Below are 26,277 nucleotides of genomic sequence, written 5' to 3'. Positions count from 1 at the left end.
AATGCAAAAATAAAAGCGTAACTTCTAATTTCCAATGTGGTATTGATATATCTCTGGCAAAGATCCTTCCAGCGTGCTTTCATGTTGAGGTGAAAATAATTGAATACAATACAGCAAAGGCCCAGGACCCATTCCTTAATCAGAAAGGCGAAGGGAGGTCAGAGAACGTTAATAAAACAATAAGTTAAAAAAAAAAAGACATGCAGCAGTTTTTTCATTTGAATGATAATTTTCCTCAGATTGGATGTAGGACTTCAGTTTTATTTTATCTTATGAGAGGGGCTCTTCAGTGTCCCGTTGGGGTTTTTTACACCAAGCTTTCTGTGCTTATTTTATCGCTTTGATTTGCAGTCCCCTATTTCCCTAAGAGCAGATGATGTGAAAAATGGCTTATTCATTTCTAGCCCCCAATATGGTCTGGGCACCTGAACAAGGCAGCCATTTTGGGGCAGTTTTGGGATCGGGGCACCCTTTCCACCCTATAAGGGAAAGTAGGCTCCTCGGCAGTCTCAGAGGGTGTAGAAAGAAGAGAGGGGCTGGGTCTCCAGGGTGGTCACAGGGTCCCCTCTCTCTCCCCGTCTGTGTTGGAGAGAGAGAGATACTCCCTTAAGGCATGTCATGCCATTGGGAGAAGGACAAAATTATAACTTCTCTGCCTTCTCCGGGCGAGGAAAGTCCTGCCTCCTTGGTTCATGAAAGACCAATTCAATTCTGTTTTCGAGGCAGAAGGAAGTGAACCAAGGTAAACTGGCTCCAGGTCAGGAAGCCTTCCCGCTGAGGGCGGAGCTACCTACCTGAACAGAAAAACTTTGTGACTGGTCTTCTGCCTACCTCAGAGACTGGGAAAGATCTGGCAGAGAGCAGATCAGATCATCATGATTATTCATGATCTGGCGTGCCACACACCTTTGGAGAACTACTATTACAGGTAACATGTAAGTTACTTAGAAAGGTAAGTGAAGGATATGTCCGATGATCCCTCTGGGGCCTGCTTTCCAGATGCCCTGTAGAACGTTTCCCTGGTATCGCAAAAGTGATTTGGGGCATTGCAAAAATCCTGCTGTCCAAAAAATAAATATAAACCCAAAGCACTCTCCCGTGCAGGTGGAACAGTTTTAGCCAGGTTTTTCAGTTCCTGGCCCTGACTGACTTCTCGTCTTCTGCTCACTTTTTTTGATTTTCACCTGTCCACGTTCTGGTTTGTTCACTCTTTTCAGGGTTTGTTTTTTTTTTTTAAAGTGTTGCTTTTCATACACTGTGACCACAACCACCCTTGTCTTCTGAATGATCTTAGTTTTATTGAAATTGTCACCGTAGAAGACTGTAGGGCCGACTTGGTTGATAGGTGCTTCCTCCCAAAGGCGATGTGGTTAATTGAGTTACACACATTTTTCAGCCTGGGGGTTGACAGAGCCTGGTCCCATAGCCTGATCTAGCGACTCCCCCCACTGAAGGAGAACCCGAGCAAGACTCCCCCCCGCCCAGCTATCGTTCGAGGGTTCGGTAACACTGTCCTTAGCACTTTATTTTTTTTGCCAAAGAGAAGAGTTAGAGGCGTAGGAAAGAATAGTTGATGAGGTATTTGTTTAATATATATTTTTTTTGCATTAGCATTCTTCGAAGTACCACATGAGCATTTTTGTCCTTGGGATTTCTGGTGTAATTGGAAGGTTTAGGTGGAGCAGAAAGAAAAGCGGCACCTTTCTTACCCGCTGTGCCGTATTGCAGTGCTGCCACCAATATCAATTTTTTTCAGCCCAAGTTGGTCTTTAAAAAAAAAAAAACAGGAAAAGTCTGTGAAAATAATCATGCACTCATCGAAATACAAACACAGTACATTTTTGATGTTTTGAGATTTCATTTTCAGCTCTGGGCAGTTTTGGGGGTGAAAATAGCCCGGCTGATAGGTTATCCTCTCACAGTTGTAGGGGTGCTCATCTTGGGAGGAGTGTATGCCCTCGGCCTCCATCAACCTATCTGGGCAGGAAGAGCGTAGCTGTGGGTGGTTCTCTCTCCCCCCCCCCCCCATCTTCTTCCAACCCCTGTTATTGCTCCATTATCTGCCGCCCTGAGCCCAGAGCATGTATCCCTGGCTTGGATTAGTGTGCCCAGATGTCAGGCAGGCCTCCCCTATCTCTGACAGGATGGTTTTAATAAAATCTGGATTTAATCTGGTTTTGCAGATTTTTCAGGGGCACGGAAAGGGATTAAAGAAAAAAAGATGATTTGAAAATGATAGTGAAATTCTGTAAAGGACTGTAATTTTGCTCTCACAAAATCTACACACAAAAATGAAATCAGTGAAAATGGCACTCCTCTCCTCTTGGATAATAAGTTGATCAAAATTACTTCAGATAAACCCAATGCAGTAAAACATGGCTTCCTCTGGCAGCAGTAGAAAGGGACTGAAGGCAGAACCAAGAGGAAAAGGCCAGCCCAAATTTCCATACATTTTTCAATAATGGGACCTGAATTAATGAGATTTTATTGCACATACTTGCAGAATAAGCACAGAGTTGAAGCATTTTGTAAGATTACACACAAGTAATACACCCGTGAAGTAGGGCAGCTGCTTGACAAAGAAAAATTAAAGCTTGGTCTAGTTGCCAGAACATGAGCCTGGGAGTCTGAAGGACCTGGCTTCCAATTTCGGTTCCTTCACTTGGTCTGTGACCTTGGGCAAGTCACTTGACTTCTCTGTGCCTCAGTAACCTCATCTGGAAAATGGGGATTAAGACGGTGAGCCCCTTGAGGGGCATGGACTGTGTCCAATCCTATTAGCTTGTATTTATCTCAGTGCTTAGTTCAGTGCCTGGCACTAAACAAATACCATAAAAAAAAAAATTCCCCCTCCATTCTTGTGGATGCCCATTTTCTTCCTAATACAATTTATAGTCAATATATCATTGGCGGTGGTGTAGAGGTCATTAGTCACTCTCCTCTCCTTTTTCGTGCTCTGGATGAAGGCACACAGGTAAGTGGATTTCCTGTCATCAGGTAGATCTTCCTGGATTACATGCCCTGTGTTCTTGGACCGCCATTATCCCCCTGACCAGGAGCACAATTTCCAATTCCCTCTGTTGGTGCAGTGCAGCAGTAAATGCACCTTGCATGGAATTCAACCCTGCACGACATTGAATACTCTTTTTAAGAATATTCGTTCCATACCTCTTCTCTGAGAGATGATGGTAGAGTTTGATTTTGGAAGCATTAATCCACATACGTTAAAACCACAACAATGCCAGTAAAGCTAACAGCTATCTGAATAGTGGTCCAGAAGATTGATTATGCAGCCTTGTAATATTTTAACCTGTGGGTTGGGGTTTCTTTTTTGTTTTTTTTGGTAGGAACATGGTGAGTTGAAGCCATTATCTGATAATTTATTGTTAGACCACAAAAATTGTTGCCATGTTAAAAAAAAAAAACAACCTGTGAGGAGTAATATGTTTCTTTTTCTCCAGGGCCCCTTGTTTGGAAAATTGAGTTTAGGTGACGTGCTAATTAGGAAGCAGTTGCTATTTCTAACTAAAACCATATCGCATCTTTGTCATCTGACAACTCTTGTGAACACCAAGTGAAAAATTGTAAAAATGCAGAGCTCAGTGAATATATTTGTTGCATCCACCCTCTGACCTGTCTTGTAATGAAATGTGGTTGGAGATGGTGGTAACTGTTAGGAGAAAACGTTGCTAAGGGGTCAGAGATGCAGCATTGCCTAATGGATAGAGCACGGCCCTGGGGGTCAGAAGGACCTAGGTTCCGATCTAGCTCCACCACTTATCTGCTGTGTGACCTTGGGTAAGTCACTTAATTTCTCTGTGCCTCCATTTCTTCATCTGTAAACTGGGAATTAAAACTGTGAACCCCATGTAGGACATGGATTGTGCCCGATCCGATTAGCTTGTATCTACCCCAGCGCCTACTACAGTGCCTCGCACATGGTTTGCACTTAAATACCATTTAAAAAGGGAGGGGGGTATTGTGGGGCAGCACTAATAAGAATGCCTGGCAAGTTTCCTGACTTGCAGTACAACCTCAGGAAAATCTTTTGTGCTCTAAATCCATACTTCTGTCCTTTACGTGGGGATGATTCTCGTACTGTTGGTGTTGCAGGCATATTCGGCAAAATATCGAATAGTTATAAAACACATCGAAAGTGTAGCTGAATGAATAATGAAGCCAAATAATGTGGACGTTAGACCTTTGGCACCATTCAGATACTGGAGCCAAGTTGTGAAATGCATTTGAAGTGTCTATTACGATGGGGTAAAGGCAAATTTGCAGGCCTGGGGAGTGAGAGAGATGATTTTTTTTTCTTGAAACTAATCAAATCATAATCAAATGTTGAATTTCATCTGGGATCTTACTGTATCCTAAAATGGCAGGAGCTCGGTGGCTCCGATTGGGTGACCAGGAGTGGTGTCTGAAGAAATCCTAACCCTTTTTAAAAATAAAAAATGCTATTTTGGCACCAGAGAAGCCCTCAGCCCCAACCTTTGTGTCTTAACTTCCCAGGAAACTAGTTTCGTCTCACTCAGTTTTGGTGCCTTAAAGAACCACGAATTAGAAGAGACCCTTGAATGGGCAGGCTACGTGCTGAAATGCTTTTGAAAGCTGCCTGATAACTTGCCCAAGCAGGGAGTCGGGACAGAGTGTGTATAGCTTACCTAATTTAATCAAAGAAGTGGGGACCAAGAGAAACGGTTGGAGCAGGTTCCGGAGGTGGCAGAAGCTGGAACCCAAAGCCTTAAGAGCAGGAGACCTGCCAAAGATGAGGCGAGATTGAGGGGTTAGACCAAACTAGGAGAGGGAAAGCCTCAAGCCGACTTACTGTCTGTCCTGTGTTTATTTCCTCTTTAATGAATGCACAGTAGTTTTAAAATAAGTCTATAAACATTTTCAGCCAGCGGTTGGCCACCAAAATTTAGTACTGGCCATGGCATTTGCATAGGTTCCACTCAGTCACAGCCCAACATTCCCGCCCATTCCTCTCACATCTCCCGCCAAGCTTTCCTAGTTTCCATCGCCTCCCCCAGGCCTGCGGCCCGCTCTTCATGGGAGTAGAACAGGTAGCATGGGGGACAGTTGCCCCGTGCTGTGCTGTCCCTGCGTGTCATCGTAGAGGACGGGGGAGATGGAGCACGGCCATCCACCGGATACTGGAGAGCGAAGAGGGAGCGTTCCAAGAAGCGTCCCTCAGGTAATGGAACCAGTTAAAGAGCTGTTACAGTTACGTCGCTGGAGCTCTAAACCCTTCGTTTGGGTCAGGATCGGTCTGTCTCCCCTGAGGGCCGCTTTCAGCCCCGTCGGCAGTGATCCTTGAGGTCAGGGATCGGGTCTGTTAACTCCCAAGAGCTTAGTACAGTCCACTGTGCAGACTAAGTTGTCAATAGGTACGATTGATCGATTGCCTAGGAGGTGACCCTGGACCAGCCCTTGGTTACACCGGGGCCCAAGAACGCTGGGGCAGGTAGGTCGGTTCAGGAGGTCTTGGGAGTTCAGGTTTACTTCCAATCAGTCCGTCGTATATATTGAGAGTTTGCTGTGTGCTTGGGAGGGTACAACACAATAGAGTCATTAGACACATTCCCTGCCCACCGTGAGCTTACATCAAGAGGGGGAGATAGACATTAATATAAGTAAATTATAGATGTATACATGAATGCCTTGGGACCCGAAGGGAGGGAGGTGAGTAAAGGGAGGAAATCAGGACAATGCAGAAGGGAGTGGGAGAAAAAGAAATGAGGGCTTTAGGGAAGGTCTCTTGGAGGAGAAGTGCTCAGCAGAGAGCAGCTGGCTGTGGGATAGTTGGGTGAGAAGGGGAAGAGCTGAAGTGGTGGTGGAGGGGAGAATCTGATATCCTTGCACTGCTCAGAGGAAGTGGACAAGGGACTAGAGACTGAAATGTCACAACATCCCCCCCAGAACATATGACATTCTCCAAATCTGATTCCCATTCTGCCTGTTCTTCAGATGTCTGCCCAGAGGCCTTTGGGTAAGTGAACAGTTTTGCACGGCCTTCAGGTCTTAGCTCCGTGGTGCACGAAGAACAGTAAAGACCATACCTTTTAGCTTTTCGATTATAAAATTTTGGCAATATATTTAGTAACCCAAAGCATGAATTGTGTTAAATATAACCCAGATCCCTCTTTTGTTACAGTATATTGTATGATCCTAGATTGAGGCATGCTACACTGTAGAATAGGCTACAAAAACCATAATTATAAAATGTTATGAATTGAAAGATGTATTTTTATCTTGGGAGTCTGGAATGTGTAGCCACATAAACTTTCCTCTTGTGGTTTATTAAGTTGCCAGATACCTCATACTAAAAATGCAGCCTGGTGCCGTAGTTCAGTGGAGTTCATGCCTATTCTCTTGGGTAGGAAAAATCCCGTTTCATTGGCTCCAGCCAGCGAGAGGCTGGAAATGATCCGGAGCTCACCCCACCACGGTCTGGCCTGGTGGCTACCCACTTTTGGAGAACCTATTTTTACTTGTGTGTATCTTGAAATGAAATCACCACCTCTAAGTAAATGGTGTACTATTCTGAATCCTTAACTTCATGCTCTTTTAAAGAGAAATTGAAGCCAGTTGCAGATAATTAACTCTCATTAACAGAAGCCTACATTGCTTTGATTATCACTCTCCAAGTCTGATTCCCTTTCCGCCCGTTCCTCAAATGTTGGCGGCGCCCAGAGGCCTGTGGGTAAGTGAACAGTTTTGTGCGGTCTTCAAGTCCAGGCTCTCTGGTGCACAAAGAACAGTGAAGACCATACATTTTAGGTTTTTAATGATACATTTTGTAGGCCGCCGGATGGAATTTTAAACTCCAAAGGTTCTGGGACTCACTGGACTGTACTTGCCCTATTTTTGGTAGAAAGGGGTGGGTAAGGAATAAGAGAGTGAAGAGAAGAGGTCTAGTTCCCTCTAGACTGTAAGCTCGTTGTGGGCATTCATTCGGTCATATTTATTGAGCACTTACTGTGTGCAAAGCACTGTACTAAGCGCTTGGAAACTACAGTTCAGCAACAGAGACAGTCCCTGCCCACAGTGGGCTCACATGTCTGCTAATTCTGTTGTATCTTATTCTCTCAAGCGCTTACTACAGTGTTCTGCACATAGTAAGCGCTCTCAATAAATACGACTGATAGCAATAATGGTATTTGTTACACGCTTACTATGTGCCAGGCACTGTACTAAGTGCTGGCGTGGATACAAGCAAATTGGGTTGGACACTGTCCCTGTCCCACTTGGGACTCAGTCTCCATTCCCGGTTTACAGATGAGGTAACTGAGGCTCAGAGAAGTGAAGTGACTTGCCCAAGGTGTCACAGCAGACAAGTGGCAGAGCCAAGATTAAAAATAATAATAATGTTGGTATTTGTTAAGCGCTTATTATGTGCAGAGCACTGTTCTAAGCGCTGGGGTAGATACAGGGTCATCAGGTTGTCTCACGTGAGGCTCACAATCTTAATGCCCATTTTACAGATGAGGTAACTGAGGCCCAGAGAAGTTGTGACTTGCCCAGTCACACAGCTGACAAGTGGCAGAGCCGGGATTCGAACCCATGACCTCTGACTCCCAAAGCCTGTGCTCCTTCCACTGAGCCACGCTGCTAGATTAGAACTCATGACCTTCTGACACACAGGCCCGTGTTCTATCCACTACGCCATGCTGCTTCTCTAGTGTAGGGGTGCCAAAGTGGATGCTGTGGAGCCAGTTTGGGCCCCTCTGAAGTCAAATGGGCCCTCCTGGGTGGCTCTGTAGCTTTCTGTCTCCCGGTTGGTCATTTCCGAAACTGGATTTCAGCCCCCCACTCAGGATTCCTACAGGTCCAGCTCAGAGGAACATGAGCAGTTGCCATGCGGGGTCAGAACCAGAACCGCAGTCCATCTAGTCCGGTATTCTGTGTCTGACGGTGGCGTAATGGTTGCTCATCATTTAGCCCTCTCCTACAACTTTCAGACTATCCCGTCTTACACATTGTAAGATGTGAGTGGGTTGGAAACGGAGTGTTTGGGAATAGGAGAAGCAGCGTGGCGTAGTAGGAAGAGTACGGGCCTGGGAGTTGGAGGACCTGGGTTCTAATCCTGGCTCTGCCAATTGCTTGTTGTGTGACCTCGGGCAAATCACTTCATTTCTCTGTGCCTCAGTTTCCTCACCTGTAAAATGGGGATTAAATACCTATTCTCCGTCCTACTTGAACCGTGAGCCTCATGCGGGACGGGGGCTATGTCCGGCCTAATTAACTTGTGCCTACCCCAGAGCTTAGAACAGGGTTTGACACAAAATAAGCACTTTACAAATACCGTAAAAAAAAAAAATTGCCTCCAGAAAACCTGTGTAGGAGCGAAAGAAGGAGGAGGTGTGTGTTGCCTGTGAGAACAGTGGGAGGGAGCTTTGTAATGGGATACAGGTTACCGTTCCCATGAACATTTCCTCCACTCCCATTCACCTGCATCTCGTAGGTCTCAGATTTCTGCAGATTATCATATGTGGGCAACCTTGGTTTTGGTATGATGATTGGGTGTACTGCTCTGATTTTATTTACAGGTGTTTATTTTTCTCTTCAAATCATTCCTCAATGTCCCTGCTTCCTAAAAGGGGCAAGTTATACTAGTGGAATATTTGTTTATGCCTGTTTACTTGTTTTGATGGCTGTCTCCCCCCTTGTAGACTGTGAGTCCGATGTGTGCAGGGATTGTCTCTGTTGCTGAATTATACTTTCCAAGTGCTTAGTACAGTGCTCTGCGCACAGTAAGCCCTCAATAAATGCGATTGAATGAATGAATTAATAGAGGCGTATCCCTGCTCCGGAACGACCACGCTGGGTCCGAATCTGGAGATTGCGTCGTTCACTAATTAATGACGTAGTCCCAGGAGCTAAAACCAATTGACCGATCAGTGGTATGCAGCGAGCGCTTACTCCATGCAGAGCACCGTACTGAGCGCTTGGAATTGGAAGAAGACAACCCAACGGTCCAAAGGCCCCGTGAGACATTACGTCCGTTAGCTGCAAGGAATCCCGTCCCACCCCATCACTGACACAGACTTGAAGCCCAACTTTTCGGCTTCGGCCAGGGTCTCGGGAGGGGAATTAGGGTCTCGGGACTTGAAGGATTTAGCCTGCTACATGGTGCTTTCATAAGGAAAAGAAGGCAGCGGCTGCTCAACCTCAGATGGACACATTTTTCACTATTTTCGAACCACGACCCCAGTGAGCAGAGTAAGCTTCTACTGCCGTCTGCCGAGACTCATAATGGTCTTTCGGCTTCTCATTTAATGTTATGATTCTGTGCTTTGAATTGCTCCGTTAGCAAATGAAGAATAGTTTAGCGGTGTGAAGTCTTACCGGATATCGCATGTGAAGGCGTTTCATATTTTTCCAGAGGTTCTGGAACGGATCCCAATTTACTGCATGTAAATCTATGGGAAGACGTTTCCCGCTATACAGCCGCTCGAGATACATCCACGTTTCTCGAGACACACGATACGACCGTATCGTCGGGTGTGCCTGTATTTCCCGTCGGAATGCTTAACCTCATCAGTAAAGAATTCGTACTTCTTCATCATACGCGAGGTAAACAGCCTCCTATTTTTCTGCCTTCCTGAATGTGCACTGCTTGTTAATTGAGGTTGCTTGCACCAGGATCGTTTGGGCATAGGGGACGGTGGAACACACGTTACTAGATAGGAGAGGGCTGCTGTAGACTCGACCAGACCCTAAGAGTAATTTCAACTCTTTGGGCACAGGAAGAATTCAGTAGAAAGAGAAGGAAGAGACTCCAGGCTGTGAACCCCACATGGGACAGGGACTGTGGCGTAACTGATTATCTCCTAGGGCCCCAGCACTTAGTACAGTAGTTGGCACACAGTAAGCGCTTAATAATAAGCAGCGTAGCCTAGTGGCTAGAGTGTGGGCCTGTGAGTCGGAAGGACCTCGGCTCTAATCCCGGCTCTGCCGTTTGGCTGCTGGGCGACCTTGGGTAAGTCACTTCACTTCTCTGGGCTTGAGTTGCGTCATCTGTAAAATGGGGATTAAGACTGCTAGCCCCATGTGGGACAGGGACTGCGCCCCACCCGATTTCCTCTCGTATCCATCCCAGTGCTTAGTACAGTGCCTGGCACATAGTAAGTGCTTAACAGATACCACAGTTATTACGATCTTCCCTCTCCAGACTGTAAACTCTTTGTATTGTACTTTATTGTACTCTCCCAAGTGCTTAGTACAGTGCTCTGCATACAGTAAGCACTCAGTCAAATCATTGAAGGAGATGTGTACTTATATTTATACTCTGTACTCCTTACGCACCTACTATGTGTCGAGCACTGTTCTAAGCGTTGAGGTGGATACACGATAATCAGGTTGGACACAGTTCCGTCCCTCATGAGGCTCACAGTCTAAGTAAGCGGGAGGAGGATTTAGGATTTAATCGCCATTTTACAGATGAGGAAACTGAAGCACAGAGAAGCTAAGTAACTTGGCCAAGGTCACTCGGCAGACCAGTGATGAATCTGGGATTGGAACCCAGGTCCTCTGACTCCCCAGGCCTGCGCTCTTTCCCCTAGGCCGTGTTGCCTCTCAAAGGAGAAAGAAGATGAGTAGGTGGGAGTGGATTATCAAAAGATTTTTAAACCCAGACTAAAGAAGGTGAGGTTGGAGCTATAGAGAAATCCACACTTTAATCAGAGACGTGACACTGTTAAAGCACCTTGTCAAGGAAGGTAAACTTTTGTAGCTCCAATTTGGAATTGCTGATTGGGAAAATGGATGGAGATGAGGTTAGGCTGGGGGAGGAGGGAGGAAAGGAAGAGACATTTAGCAAGACCAAAAATGCCAGCTGTTCGGTAGCTGTCGATTCCTGTTACGGGCTCCTCCAGTACTGCCGTCATAAGAGGACATTTTAGAAATTCATCTTTCTGGGATCGAATAAAATAGATTAGAAAATGTCTTCAGAGAAGTGTTCTGCTACTACCGAATTTTTATGTCCTGTTACTTATTGACACTTAATGGAATAGATGCTATCCACTGTAAAATGTTAATGTGCACCTCATGGGCTTTTCCATTTTGTGGAGCGTAGGTGGGAGCGTGAAGGGAATGAAGAAGTCAGGTGGGGTTCAGGGTGGGCTGATTGTTTTATCTTTAACGATGGCACCGTTACTTACATTGACGCTCTAATCCGTTTTGAGGAGGCTAGTGAGGCAGCCAGCACAATGATCAGTCAATCAGTGGTATTTATTAAGCGCTCACTGGGTGCTGAGCACCGTACTAAGAGCTTGGGAAAGAACAGGATATGAGTTGGTAGACCTGTTCCCCGCCCACAAGGAGCTTACAGTCTGCCCGGGGAGACCGACATTAACGTTAAGTTCCAGCTAGGAGAAATAGAACAGGGATATTTACAGAAGCGCCACCTCTTTTTGCACCCCGGGAAAGCTCAGCCTGCTCCTCAGGTGCTCCGAGAGGCGGCCGCGTCGCTCTCGGCTACTCCTAACTTGTCTGGATTTGAACCGACGACGGGGAGTGGGTGGTCTACCGTCTGTTATATTGTACTCTCCCAGCGCTTAGTACGGTACTGGGCACCCGGAAAGTGGTCACTAAGTACCACCGATTGATGACCTAGAGGTGGATAGCCTTAGCCCTGAAGAATTTGCTTTTCATGGTCAGTTTGGGAATAGAGCTTGGGCTCCCTCTGCTGCCTGGACCATAAAGCAACTCGGTGGCCTTCGAAACTAAATCAGCTGCAGGTCACCAAGTCGCCGAGACATCCCTTTGAGTTTGTAACGGCCGGAAACTCGTGCGAAACTCGTGCAAATGCGTACGTACGTCCAGAGAGACCAGAGGATAGAATAAATTGGCTGGCCTGAACTGCGCGTACAGGGGGCCCAAGTTCTTCTCTCCCTTCCCCTTGTGCTCCACACAGCCTCTCCCCCTTTTTCCTCCAAATTCAGTGGCTCCTCTGTGTCGGAAGCCACGTGTCGACGGTGAGTGGCATCCACTTCGAGGACCACGTACCGAAACGGGTATCGGGGGGATGCAGAGAAGCAGCGTTGCCTAATGGATAGAGCACGGGCCGGGGAGTCGGAAGGACCTGGGTCCTAATTCTGGCTCTTCCGCTTGTTTGCTGTGTGACCTCGGGCAAGTAACTTGACTTCTCTGTGCCTCGGTTACTGTATTTGTCAAATGGGGATTGAGACAGAGAGTCCCATGTGCGACGTGGACCGTGGCCAACCCATTAGCTTGTATCCACCCAGCGCTTATTACGGTGCCTGGCACATAGTGAGAGGTTAATAAATGCCATTAAAAAAAAAAAGAAATGCAGAGTTGCTGGCCGGTGGTTTGTTATTTCAGTGGGCAATACTTATCAATCAGAGGTGTTTATTGAGTGCTCACTATGTTCAGGGTACACTAAGCACTTGTTAGAGTACAATAAATACAATAGAATTGGTAGGCATGGTACTTATCAGAATAAGTAATTAAATGTACAGTTGACTAGACATATACACGGAAGTGCTGAGAATAAAAATAAATACTTAAGTGCTAGAGATAGTTGCCGTTTCATATTTGTCTCCTCATATTGTACACTCTCTGAATGAGTCAATTGTATTTATCGAGTGCTTACTGTGTGCAGAAGAGCACTGTACTAAGCGCTAGGAGAGTACAGTATAACAGCATAATGGACATATTCCCTACCCACAATGAGCTTACAGTCTGGGTGGGGGGGACAGGCATTAATAAATGAGTGAATTCCAGCTATGTACATGAGTGCTGTGGGGCCAGGAGCAGGATGAATAAAGGGAGCAAGTTAGGGTGATGCAGAAGGGAGTGGGAGAAAAGGAAAGGAGGGCTTAGTCAGGGAAAGCCAATTGCAGGAGATTTGCCTTCAGTAAGACTTTGGAGGTGGGAAGAGGAATTGTTTGTTGCATATGAAAAGGGAGGGCCTTCCGGGCCGGAGGCAGGACGTGGGCCAGAGGTCGGAGGCAAGAGCGCAAAAGCAGTGTGGCCTAGTGGATAAAGCGTGAACCTGCGAGCCAGAGGACCTGGGTAGTAATCGTGGCTCTGCTGCTTGTCCCCTGAGTGACCTTGGGCAATTCATTGAACTTCTCCATGTCTCAGTCTTCTCAACTGCAGATTGGGGATTCAGTACCTTACCTGTTCTCCCTCCTTCTTAGACCATGAGCCCCAACTGGTACAGGAAGTGTGAGACCTGATTACCTTGTATCAACCCCAGCATTTAGAACAGTGCCTGATAGAAAAGAAGTGCTTAACAAATCCCATTAAAAAACAAAACAAGCAACCACTTTATATTGAGCCAAATGGAGAACCAAATGGGCTTATTTGTCAAATTAAAACTCTTGTTCATGGATGGGTGTTAAACTCCTCCACCAAGTGACTATCACTCACAAGTGCCTTTATATCCTCTTCTGCTGTGGTTTATGCTTTCAGGTCTAGCGAGACAAATTTTCTTGCCCACCCCCACACATTTTCCATCCCAGTCCATCTATCTCAGAGTCATTGCAGATGCTATTTCCCTATGTGGATTCCCTCAGTCTTCCCCATCAGAGTGTCCTCCCTTTACTTCTTTCAGAGATCTCTTCAATTCAGTTCCTTCTTAAAGTCTTTCCTGATTAGCCCCACCTAGCTTCAGTGAATTTCAATCACTGCAGTAAAATTTATTTCCCCCCTTCTCTCCCCTACAATATTCATCTTTTCGACTGTCTATATCCTTAACCTTAAGATGTATAGCTATTCAGATTTAGTAGTTATTTGCATTTAAGTACTCCCATTTCTTGATAGGCTTTTGGATTATATTCTCTTTGAAGGCCAAGGTTTTTTGTTTTTTTTTTTTGACTCAGCTGACAATAATGTCTTGCACTTAGTGGGTGCTCAATAAATGGTTACAGAGTTCAATCTCTTCTTGACTTGGAATTGGGCTTTCTTGAAAATAGGTTGTATTTTTTCCCCTCCCTACATGCTTTATGTGCCGTAGTCATTTCTGTAATAAAGTACAGATATGGAAACAATAGTGAGGAACAGTGCCATTCTTCCACTGGATCAGAAACCGGGGCATCAGCTCCTTAGCATTGTTTAGGGAACTATGGGAAGTATTTCAAGTTTGCTGTTCCCTTATATATACTGTAAAGAGTCGTCTTTAAGCTGTGACAGGTTAGTTTGATGTAAAATGCGATTTGGATACAGCAGTACGGTGAAGGCTATTTAGAACAAGCTAGAGTGGCCCAGGGGTAGTCATGTGTCAATTCGATTTTCTTCAACCATCTTCTTCCCCCTAACCGAGGTGTATCTTCAATATAATGATTAACACATTATTATTATTATTATTTGATAACACAGTACTCAGGGCTCTGATGGAAAATGGTGCAAAATCCAATAATAAAAGAATCTAAAATTCACCCCAAGTTTTCTGCCCCTTGATTGGCCATGACCAGTTTAGAGCTGCTGCATTTAAATTTCATGGAGTGAGGGTGTAAACAGGAGGGTTGAATTATCGGAGTAGTAGTCACCTTGTGTCAGTAGGAATTTCCTTTTTAGTGGCACAGTACGTTAAGTTAGGGCTGGAAAGAGAGGGCAGACGAATAGATCGTTAAAGTGGATGCTGGATGGAAGCCGGGAGGGTGAGGTGGTTTTAAAGAAACCAGGGCCCAAGGGTATCTTGGGCTCTGGAAAGTAGAATTACAATGGAGGTAAATGTGATCATCTAGGAGGAGCTGCCCAGACAGGGGCAAAACTACACCGTGGCAAAGAGGAGGATATTCCTAGGGAAACGGATCAGTGCTAGGTGTATGAAGAGATTGGGAGAGAGAATATGGCTAGAATGGTCGGGGGAAGGAGGGAATCATACCGGGAGAAAGAAATGGAGGAAGAAGATTTGCCTGCAGATTATTATTATTATTTTACTGTTTTTGCAGGAGAGAAGGTAAGATGGCATGAAATGGAAAAAAAAAAGTGTAGACGAGATATCGATGAGTGGAGTGAGAGATCCCAATGGACATCTGCCTAATCTTCATTGTAGCTAAACCTCCTGCCTTGAGTACTAGGACAGCTTGCCAGGAAATGGTGATTGTTACAGGAAAACTTGGGAGACTTCATTAGGTGGAGGTTTTGTTGTGGGAGTTTTTTTTGTTTTTTTTTGGTTTTTGGTTTTTAAGGTTTTATAGCTTTTGGTCAGTGGTTCTTTCCTGGAAATGATGATCTACCTCCATTGTTACTGAGAATTGACAGCCCTGCGCATTTTTAGGAGAAGTGTTTCCCAACAGCTGGTGGTATCTTTAATTGATGGTGTAACTAATGGTACTATTGCGGAAATGGTGTTAGCGGAATTGTTCAGCGTTTGGAAAGTGGGGACTTGGGCGGGAGGAGAGTAGGCTGTGGAAAAATACTCACCAAAGGCAGTCCTGGTGCTATGGCTCTTGGCAGCAGCTGGAGTTTCTTATTTGCTTCTTCCATTGTTTTCCTGTTCTTGGACCTCTGACATAGGGACAGTAGCCCCAAAGAGAACTGACTAGAAAATAGGAAGGTGTGTGTGTGTGTACACTTGTACCCCTTTCCTTGAGGGGTAAAATTAATTCAAAGGCATTCCTGCTGTGTTTACAGAATGTTTATACATAATGAAATGCTATCAGTCAATGGTATTTATTGGGCATCTACTGCATACAGAGCACTGTATTAAGCCCTTGGGAGAGTAGGATAGAAGGAAAAGACATGATCCCTGCCCACAAGGAGTTTCCAATCTAACGGGGGCAGGGGGCGACACCTTGGACCTACAAATTATGTTTCCAGCATTCCTTTCTGGATCCAGTGTTGTTTCAAAAACCTTTAGACACCTATGCAGCAGTGGGACTTAGGTACCTATTTGTCATTTATTTGTATATTGTATATATTAATGTCTGTCTCCCACCCTAGATTGTAAGCTCATTGTGGGCAGGAACTTTATCTGTTATATTGTCTAAATGTACTCTCCCAAGTGCTTAGTACAGTGCTCTGCACACGATAAGCATTCAATAAATACGATTGAGGCAGATGAAAATGACAGAGGAGCAGCTTCTAGAGACATAGGAGGAGAACCAGGAGAGGACAATGTCAGAGGTGGAATTTATGAAGGGCTTTGAAGTCGGAGAGAGAATTCTGAGCCGAAGGGGCGTAAGGTCGGCGACGAGAGAGGTGAGAACAAGACACAGTGAGTAGGTTGGCTTAAAAGGAGTGAAGCGTGGAATCTGGGGTGTAGTGGGAGAGGAGTGAGGCTAAATAGGCGCGAGCAGAAGAGAGCCGATTGAATGCCCTAAAGTCCAATGGCCAAGAATTTCTGCGTGAAGGAGAGAGGAATTCTCACACTCCCCTGTGGGGAAAACATCTATTGGGTTGTTCTGCTGCTTTTTTGTACGAATGAAGTGGAATTTCATTTTAGTATTCATGGTTCTACTCCAAGGAATTTATCTAAAACTACCATGAAAGATAAAACCCAGCAATACATATGTGCTTATGGTAAATTTCATGCTTGCCGAAGCTATTTAACTTGAAGAGGGAAACTATATTTCCTCCATCCTGCTCCACATTGAAAGAGATTTGAGTCAGACTTAGGTATATTATTTTCCAAATTTTGTTTTTCCCTTGAGGTTTTGGCCTGAGGACCTGGTGAATCTTGTATATGACATAAAAAGAAATCTTCTCCAAGGAAGGATCTCATCAATCAACAAGTTTCCATACACTGGTGATCCTGGGGTGACACTTTCATTTCATCAACTCTGATTTACCCCAAATTGTTTCAAAATTACACCCAATTTTTTTCTTCATCCTCTTTAAATATGCCTAAAATATCGTAGTGTATATTCTCATTTAAGACCTTGATGCACGCATTCTGAAGATGCAAAAGTATTGGGCAGTGATTCAAGTAGTTGATGGTACATGGTAAATCCTAATAAATATTAATTCAGGCTATCTCTGTAGAAATTAATTTCAAAATCCTTTTTACCTTTCTAGGTCCAAGGGTAGCCCAGGATGGCTGCAGCTTCATATGATCAGCTGTTAAAGCAAGTTGAAGCACTGAAGATGGAGAACTCAAATCTTCGACAAGAGCTAGAAGATAATTCAAATCACCTTACAAAACTGGAAACTGAGGCATCTAATATGAAGGTATCAAAAGTGTTCTTTCATTTTATTTGATGTTCTCTTTTTAGCAATTTTACTTTTCATATGTACATGAAAGGTCCAATCTTGTATTTGAAGCTCCAGTCATGTCAGGCAGCTGAGGAATTTAAAACAAAAGCACAATGTTGTCCCTTGCTCCCATACATTTTAAAAAGTGTGCTCTTAATCATAACTCTTGGATATCTAAAGTGCTTTGTTTGACCTTCTGATTAATCTGGAAGCTTCACCATAGTAGTCATTTAGAAAGCAAACATTAAATGCATCATTTGAAAAGCAGACACCAACCCTCTTCCTACCAACCTCCTGACTTCTAGGACTTTGATAGGCTTTTTTTTCCATTCAGTCGGTGGTATTTATTGAGCCCTTACTTTGTGTAAAGCACTTTACTAAGCACTTGGAAGAGTACAGTAGGATTGGTCGACGACCAGATCCCTACCTTCAAGGACATTGTAATTCCTTGAGATAGACACTAAAATAAAATTCACGTAAGGGAAATTTTCCTTCATCTTTTCCTAATCCTCCTCCTCCTTAGTATGTGTCAAGCAGTGTTCTAAGCTCTGTTTAGATACAAGTTCATCAGGTTGGACACAGTCCTTGACCCACATGGTGCTCACATTCTAGGAGGGAGAACAGGTATTTAATCCCCCTTTTGCAGTTGTGGAAACTAAGGCCCAGGGAAGTTAAGCGACTTGCTCAAAATCACCCAGCAAGCAGTTGGCAGAGCCAGGATTAGAACACGAGCCCTGCGACTCTCAGGCCTGTGCGCTTTCCACTAGGCCATGCTGCTTCTCAGAGTTTAAAACAGCAGAGTTTAAAGAGATATACTTAAGTGATGCAGTAGGGTGGGGAGGTTAGAAATTATTACAGGAAGGCTTCCTGGTGAAGATTGTGCTTTTAGTAGGGCTCTGAATAAAGGAATTGTAGTGGTCTGCTAGATATGAAGGGGGAGGAAATACCAGGAAGGAGGGAGGGCATGAGGAAGAGGCCGATGCCAAAAGAGATGAGAGTGAGTATGTTGGCAAATCAAATATGAAATCAAAGGAAGCCTCTTTTTCAGTGTGTTGGATAGGGTTTTTGACTTGGTGCATTTGTGGAGTATGAGATGATTGGTTGTATGAGATGCATTTGATTTTGCAAGGGTTGTTATGTTGTTTCTTGGCAAACTGGTTTCTTTTCTTTATGAGAGATAGTCTAATACAGTAGACCTTGAAGCAGACTTGAGGCATAAGTGCCCTTTCCAACTAGGAATACTCCTCAAACAGACATCTTTTCATTGACGTTTAATAACATTTCAGGTCGATATCCACTGCGATTCTTCCCCTTCTTCAGCCCTGCCCCTGAGGCGAGGGGAGAGAGAGGAAAGTAACAGCCCCGGGAGAAGATTCTCAGATGACAGATTCCCAGGGGGCCGCTTTTTGGCGTGGCCTGGGTTTGTCACATGTCAAGTCCTCTCCCACGCGCTTAGTCCAGTACTCTGCACACTGTAAGCGCTCAGTAGATGCCACTGATGGGTGACAAGCTTTCTGGACACCTAGAGCAACCCCAGCTGTCACAGAATGCCAGTGACCTGCAGGGAGACTTCAGAATTGAGCCGTGGTTAATGCCATTTGGGAATGTCTCTTGGCCAGAGAGCAGACCCTATTTACTATGTACTTTTCTTCCGCCCGCCTCGCCTGCCAAAGTCTTCACCAGGGATAGTAATCAATTAATCCACCCTATTTATTGAGCTCTTATTATGTGCAGAGTACTGTACTAAGCGCTTGGGAGAGTACAGTACAACAGAGTTGGTTAGGCATGTTCCCCGCCCACAAGGAGCTTACAGTCTAAAGTGGGAGACGGACATTAAGATAAATTACAACTATGTACAGAAGTGCTGCGGGGCTGAGGGAGGGGTGAATAAAGGGTGGAAATCCAAGTGAGAGACAGAAGGGAGTGGGAGGAGAAGAAATGAAGGCTTAGTCAGGGAAGGCCTTTTGGAGGAGATGTGCCTTCGCTAAGACTTAGAAGGTGGGGAGAGTAACTGTTTGTCAGATAGGAAGAGGGAGGCGTTGCAGGCCAGAGGCGGATGTGAGCAAAAGGTCAGCGGCGAGATAGACGAGATCGAGGTAAAGTGAGTAGGTTGGCATTTGAGTTCCAATCCAAGGGTACAGATCTAAGTGCAGAAGGGAGAGGGAGGAAGGGAAATAAGGGTGGAATCTAAGCAGGAGGTACTTCTGAGACCAAAGCTGGCAACTGTGCATAGGTAGAGTAGGAATGTTCCCTTCTTGTTCCTTTCTGTTCCTGGGTCAAGTACTTTCTGCATGCCCTAACTCAGTCTCATCAGTTCCGTCACTGCAGACCAATAAAGCCCTCTTTTCCCCGGCTCGCTTTCGCTCCGGGTCTTCTATGCAGTTGCACCTGTGACCTTTGGGAATTGGATTGATCGACTCATTCAGTAGTATTTACTGAGTGCTTACTGTGTGCAGAGCACTGTACTTATCGCATGGGAGAGGACAATCTAACAATAAACAGACACATTCCCCACAGCACTTAAATGCTTATCTTTAAATTATATATTATAAATGATTAATATTAATGTTTGTCTCCTCCTTTAGACTGTTTGGGCAGGGACCATGTCTGCTAATTCTGTTGCATTATACTCTCTCAAGCACTTAAGTGCAGTGCTCTTCATATAATAAGCACAATAAAGACCATTGATTGATTGATTTTCACCAAGCTACTTCAGACCTCATCACTTAACTTCTTTCCTTTTGCTCCCCAGATCACCCACTCTGCTTCACTCTGGCAGATGTCTGCAGTGCACTCTTATCTACTTGGTCTGCTTCCTTCTTTAAGTTTGTTTCATAGAGCACACACTGTCTAGAACACCCTCTCCCAACCATCCCTCTGTTCGAGGGCTTTCTGAAATCCCACCTGCTCCATAAAACCTTTCCTCACTGGCTCTGAGCACTGGTGATTTCTCCTTTGCCCAAACCTACAACTCCCATGACTTTCTCTTCTTCTTTTCGCATTTTTCTTCTCCATCTGGTAAAATTTTGCATCCAAATTCAATTTTGTATCAGTGTCTATCTTTGATACATGTTTCTCTATTTTTGTTCGTCCTCGATTACAAAGTCCTCCAAGACAGGGACTCATGGCTCGTTCAATTAATAGACCTAATTACAAATAATGTTTAATGCGTGAGAGGACGATTAAGGGAGATCACATGAGATATTTCTCTAAGGATCTGCCAGATCATCGAGTGTGGGGTGATCTCTACGTCAGTCTTCTAGTCAGGTACTCCTAACCTCAGGGCTAGTCACAACCAGAGAGAGAAGCGATATCTACCTGTGGGCGTCAGGTTCCACCCCTCAGTAAGCTGTCTCTCCTCTCCCTACCCCTCTCTCTCTCTCTCTCTCTCTCTCATATTCTGAGTCAGCCCTTCCCAGTTTTACTCCTGCCCCGGGATGCAGAATTCTGAACATCTTTGAGATTTCTGAAATACTCAGCTAGGAAGGAGGAAAAAGTCAATCCTCCCTTTGCCCCCAACTCTTGGTTCACCTATGGGCAAGGTAAGTACTGCGATGGGGCTCAGAGGAGTTTGTCAGCTAACATTAATCCCAGAGACCTCACCCATCTGGAGTCCGGTGGCCGGGGGGTGAATGCCACTCATTCCCTACCACCATCTCGAAAAGCAAGGACGCTTTAGTCACAATATATGCCTCTAATAGGCATATAAATATTTACATGACCAAACTTAGCCAGCAGTAGGATGCCATAACTAGGAAAACTAGAATTAAGTAAAAAAAACCCTGAAAGCTGCAAGGGGCTATTTAGTAAGATTAATAAGCATTTTATGCTACTCTTTCACTTAAATGGAGGAATTCAGTGATCGTAGTGGCCAAAAGGAAAGTTGACTGCCCATCAGTTTGGATTTCAATTATCCTTTTTCAGAGGCCAGTACCAATGTATTCCAGCTATATATTTCCCTTTTGCCCCTTTTTTCTCCTGTTGCCTGCATCTTCACCCAGCAAACTACATTGGGCCACTACTCTCTTTTCCTGATTGAGAAACTTTCAAAAGCTCGCTTTGAAATGGATCTGACCCCCATTACTCATTCCCTTAGGTTCAAGAGTTCAACCATGATAGTCTGGTCATTATTTCGGGGGACAGGGGTGGTGGAGGAAGGTTTCCTCCTCTTCTCTAGCTGGTGCCACAGTGTAGGTGCTCAATAAATGCCATTGATTGATTGACCACAATGTATTTACTGTCAGAATCAGTGACACTGTGGTTAGTATTTCCCTCCTCCTTGGCTTTATCTTCTCAGAATTCAGTGGATTTTATTAAAACTTAAAAGTAGAAGGGCCAAAGAGATGGGCAGAACTAGCTGTTTTATAGTTTAGAGAGTTTCTTTCTTTCTGGCTCTGCTCTAACCAGCACAAAAGATAGAAATACTGAAGATCATTCTATGCTTTAATATCTGGTGTGACTGGGTTCCTATATTATGAGTGAGTAACTTGGGCTTCTGTGGCTGACAACCAAATACAAATATACATTGAGCTATGAATATAAAGATGTCCCCCCCACCCACTCTCCCTCCCCCTCCAATGTAATTCTGATGAAGCACATTAAAAAAAGTAGAAATTGCATCTCATTGAGTTTTGATGTTTATGAGCATGAAATACTGAAGAGGTTCCTCTTTCGATTACATTTCCGTTTGTGCTAATTCAATTGAAATATTTTCAGGTGACAGAAGATACTTTGTGTCCTTCCCAAAGAATGAAATGCTACATTTAATAATTCTTTTTCCAGTTAAGTCCACAAAGTGGGAGTCCTTTGTGCCATAGGTTAGTTTCATTGTGGGTATTCACGCGCTGCCTTCTTGTTACAGGAGGTGCTTAAACAGCTACAAGGAAGCATCGAAGATGAAGCGATGGCTTCTTCAGGACAGATTGATTTGTTGGAGCGACTTAAGGGTAGGTTGCAAATTGAGTTTAGGTTTACTCTGTGGTATAAAATACATCAATAAAATCAGATGGGTAGTGTAAGCAGAATAGGGCACAAAATATTAAAACATTCCAGGGGTGGTCCCCTTTGCCCAGCTGGGTCTCCTTAAGAAGGTGGCTCTTCTTCCTTACTGCCCAGAAGGGAAATTACCTGTCTTTCCACAGTTCCTGGGTCGTTTGAAAGATTAGCTGCCTTGTATCACCTTTTGAAATGGATTCAAAGGCAAATTCAATTTCTTGCATATTTCAGATGAGTTATACATCAAATTGATGAATGTTGATACCCAAACTTGGCTTTTCAGAACATTTCTCGAAGAGAAACGACACAGATTTAAGAGCAGTTGAGATTTTCGTGCTAAACCGTGTTCTGCAATTTGACTTCCAGCCCTAGGATGTACTTTTTTGGTACTTTGGGCACTTGTGGGGAGGAACAAATGGCATTTAAAGATTTGTTCCTCCTTTGTTGTTCAGAACTTAACTTGGACAGCGGTAACTTCCCCGGGGTGAAACTTCGGCCAAAGATGTCCATGCGCTCCTATGGAAGCCGGGAAGGGTCTGTATCAAGTCGTTCCGGAGAGTGCAGCCCTGTTCCTATGGGTTCTTTCCCAAGAAGAGGGTTCGTCAATGGAAGCAGAGAGAGTACTGGATATTTAGAAGAACTTGAGAAAGAGAGGTAACTTTTTTGTTTTGTTTTTTTTTGGAGTCACTCAACACTAAGATTATAATGGAAAATGAAATGTAATCCTACAGGTGTATTCAGAACCAGACATTCTAATCACTGAGTTCACAATAGCAGTTATCAATATGGTATATAAAGGATCAATTGTATGTACTGAGCACTTACTATGTGCAGAACACTGTACTAATCGCTCTGGAGAGTACAGTACACCAGAATTAGACACGTTCCCTGCCCATAACGAGCTTGCAGCCTAGAGGGGGAGAATGCATAAAAGATACTGTGGTATAAGTCTTTGCATACGGCTCAAGAGGTCTTTCTTCCAGTTATCTGCATTTTGAGAAGCCACGCAATCCCCAAAAGCTTGGAGCCATCTCAACTCTACACTTAATGTTCCAAGAGAATGTCCATTTACTTTCCTGGCAAAATCCCAAATATACCAGATCTGGAATGAAAGGGACATTTCTAAAGACCACAACGGTTGACTTTCTATTTAATTTAGCCTCACTAAGCAAGGATCTGGGAATTAAGGCGAAGGCAGTGTAATCCTACTCCATCTTTCTACCGGAAACCGCTGGACAAGATGTTTACCTCCCCCCACCCCTTCAAAAGCGTCTCTGGATATGGGTCACCATCAAATGCATTTGTAAAGGGCCTCCGCGTATTATAGCGTACAGTTGGCTGAACAAGGGTTCTCCTTTCTGTTGCCGATGGACAAGGTGAGTTACCTCTTGAGCCAATATAAGCATCTTGGGCCCAGTAAAATAGGTAGCCTTTCCGAGCCATTTTGTACTAAAGACTTTTTGCAATCTTAGGCGGATTCTGTGTTGCTTTCATTTACAGTAGCTCCTTGGCATCTGGGCTTTCGCCTGTCTGCGGGTGGCTGGACCCATATTCCCAGCAGCGGGCCCCGGCCCCTGCGGCCCTACCTCTTCAGGAAAATCCAAACAGCCCTGAGTTGTCGAATACGTTTCCCCATGGGGTGAAATGGTATCGGTGGTTTCATCTCATTCACGAGAGCTTCTGTAACCGTTCCCCTGCAAATACCAAAATACAGAACAGCACATGGTTTACTACTGGCAGAAAGTGGTGGATCCTAAAATAATAAAAATAATAGTAATCATGGAATAGTTAAGCATTTACGATGTCCCAGGCACGGGTTGGACACAGTCTCTGTCCTACATAGATCTCACAGTCTCAATCCCCGTTTTACAGATGAGGCCCAGAGAATTGAAGTGATTTGCCCAAGGTCACACAGCAGAGCTGAGATTAGAACCCATGACCACCGGACTCCCAGGCCCTTGCTCTGTCCACTACACCATGCTGCTTCTTTGCTTCTCCTATTTTGGAAAATTACTCCCGCCCCTTTTCTTCCCCATCTGAGGAAGAATGTTTCCTGGAAGTATTTTTTTCTGGGTAGTTGTTCGGGACACGCTTTTTGGCAAATCCATTTTGGTTTGGTTCTGTCTCCTGAGTTATTACTATTGGGAAACTTCTAGAGATGATCTGTTCTTGATCATGGGGTGAAACCCGACCCACAGTAGTAGGTAATAGTAGCTAATGAAAATAATTAGCTCGGGTTATACTAAGGTCTGAGTCAGGAATTCAGGGCTCCCCTTCAGGTTCCACCACTTGCTTACTTATCAGGCTATAAATTTCTGCAGGGAAACCCTTTGCTTTCATTCTGCTATCACCATGGTTGCTTTTCCTCAACAATGAGTGCTTAATTTGCTGCTTTCCAGATTACTCCTGTTAAAAGGAAGGGTAAGTCCCCTGCCATAATTTAAATGGACTAAAACTAGCAAAAAGACTCAGCAGGTATATGATTGTTTTGGCTTTTCGTCGGTGAAAACTAATCTCCTTCTTTCTCCGCCCACCTCTCAGCCCAAGGGATGTCGGCTCTTTTCAGAAGTCTAACGTAGAACATTGCTGGCAATTGGTGCGCTAAATAGTATTCACTGGAGCGACAGACACAGAACTGGAAATGATATCCCTGTGTCCTTTAAAGTGTGATGGTCTTCATTTTCCTCTTTGTTTTTTAAAGTCCAGCTTTCTTTTTCCCTAATCCCAATTCTGTGCTCCTATGCTACTGTCTTTTTTTTTTTTATTAAACTCTTCACTTCGTATATAGTCTCTCAGAGAAAGATTAGTAGCCCATGTGAATTTACACATTTGCTAGTCAGGCATCGATTGTATTGTCCTTTTATCTCATTTTCATTTTCAGTTGAGGAGTCTTGATTTTAAAATTATTTTATTATGAGTTATTATTTTATTATTTCTTAATGGTCTTAATTTTAAAATTATTACAGAGGACTAGCCAACTGGCATTTTTTCTGCTGTATTTACTTTTAAAATTAATTAGATTTCCATTACCTCTGAAGGAGTAAAAGAAAAAAGTTATAGAACTTTCTTGCTCTACATAGCAAAGAGCATCATTATAAGCAGGAGCAGAAATAATAGTAATAATGTGCAGGCATACAAAGTTTTACTTTAAACCTCCATGACTTAAAAAAAAAAAAATCACTTTTCATCCAGATGATGGAAGGCAATTTTGTCTACATGTGTAACTTGTTTGGCCTTCAAACTTGCAATTCTTGCAAAGCCCAGTTTTGCTACTTCTGTATGCCATTTTTTTCCACCTTGTTAGCAAAAATCAAGAGGAACAGATGTGCTAATTAAGTGATTAAATTCCAGGTCAGGTTCCCATTCCTTCAACCCAAAGGTTTGAATCCTTTGGCAAGAAAAGAGCGCAGATGTCTTTGGGAAAATATACCTTGATATATTTTCCAATTATTTCATGTATAATTGGCCTGGCTCCGGATTATCTTTTTAATATTTTCGCAGAAAAAGCTTTTTTATGTTTTCATTATGTTGCCGTTCATTCAACAAAACAAAGTTGAATGTTTTAGAAAAATAGTAGTGTGATAAGAGCTACCATAAAATATTCTAAATGTCATTTCACTCAGAATGAAAATAGGGAGAAAGTTAAGGAAACACTGCAACTTTTCCCTCGAGAATCTGATCATTTAGTGTTTGTATTCTAGGAGCATGAAACACATAGACTCCAATCAATGCTTATCTCTGAATTAATATTAAGGTCCCTTAAATAGAACATCAGGATCCTTGTTGATAGCTCTCCCTTAGCACATCATTGAATTCAGAATATGGTTTGCTGTACTTTTTGTGGTATTTAGAGGCAGTGTCACTTATCATGGATTAAATATTAAACAAGTAGGTCAGGAAATAGGAAGTCTATTCACCGTTCCATCATAAATGCCCTCTGTGGTTTTGGGAAAGTCATTTAATCTTAAGGAGTGTTTGACTTCGTTCTACCCATTTGGGCTAACTATTTTTTCCATATAAAGAGAATAAAGACTTTCTTCCTGGAAATATCAGAAACATGGTGGTATCACTTGAGGTTTTTGGACCAATTTTGAATGAGATTGTACTGCA

General features: G+C 43.9%; 1 protein-coding gene across 6 annotated transcripts in view; it reads left to right on the top strand.

Annotated features, from left to right (window-relative positions):
- APC (APC regulator of WNT signaling pathway) overlaps positions 1–26,277 on the top strand; it is a 121,601-nt gene that overhangs the window by 54,770 nt on the left and 40,554 nt on the right. For all 6 annotated transcript variants that reach the window (XM_029054015.2, XM_039910632.1, XM_029054016.2 and 3 more), the window contains 3 exons: positions 16,996–17,148; positions 22,034–22,118; positions 22,620–22,821. In XM_029054015.2, coding sequence (XP_028909848.1) covers positions 17,014–17,148; positions 22,034–22,118; positions 22,620–22,821 — 422 coding nt within the window. In that variant the 5' untranslated portion in view covers positions 16,996–17,013. The remainder of the gene's footprint in view (positions 1–16,995; positions 17,149–22,033; positions 22,119–22,619; positions 22,822–26,277) is intronic.

The sequence above is a fragment of the Ornithorhynchus anatinus genome, chromosome X3 (genome assembly GCF_004115215.2).
Source record: "Ornithorhynchus anatinus isolate Pmale09 chromosome X3, mOrnAna1.pri.v4, whole genome shotgun sequence".
Classification (NCBI taxonomy): domain Eukaryota; kingdom Metazoa; phylum Chordata; class Mammalia; order Monotremata; family Ornithorhynchidae; genus Ornithorhynchus; species Ornithorhynchus anatinus.
This window is presented reverse-complemented; position numbering and strand designations above follow the sequence as displayed.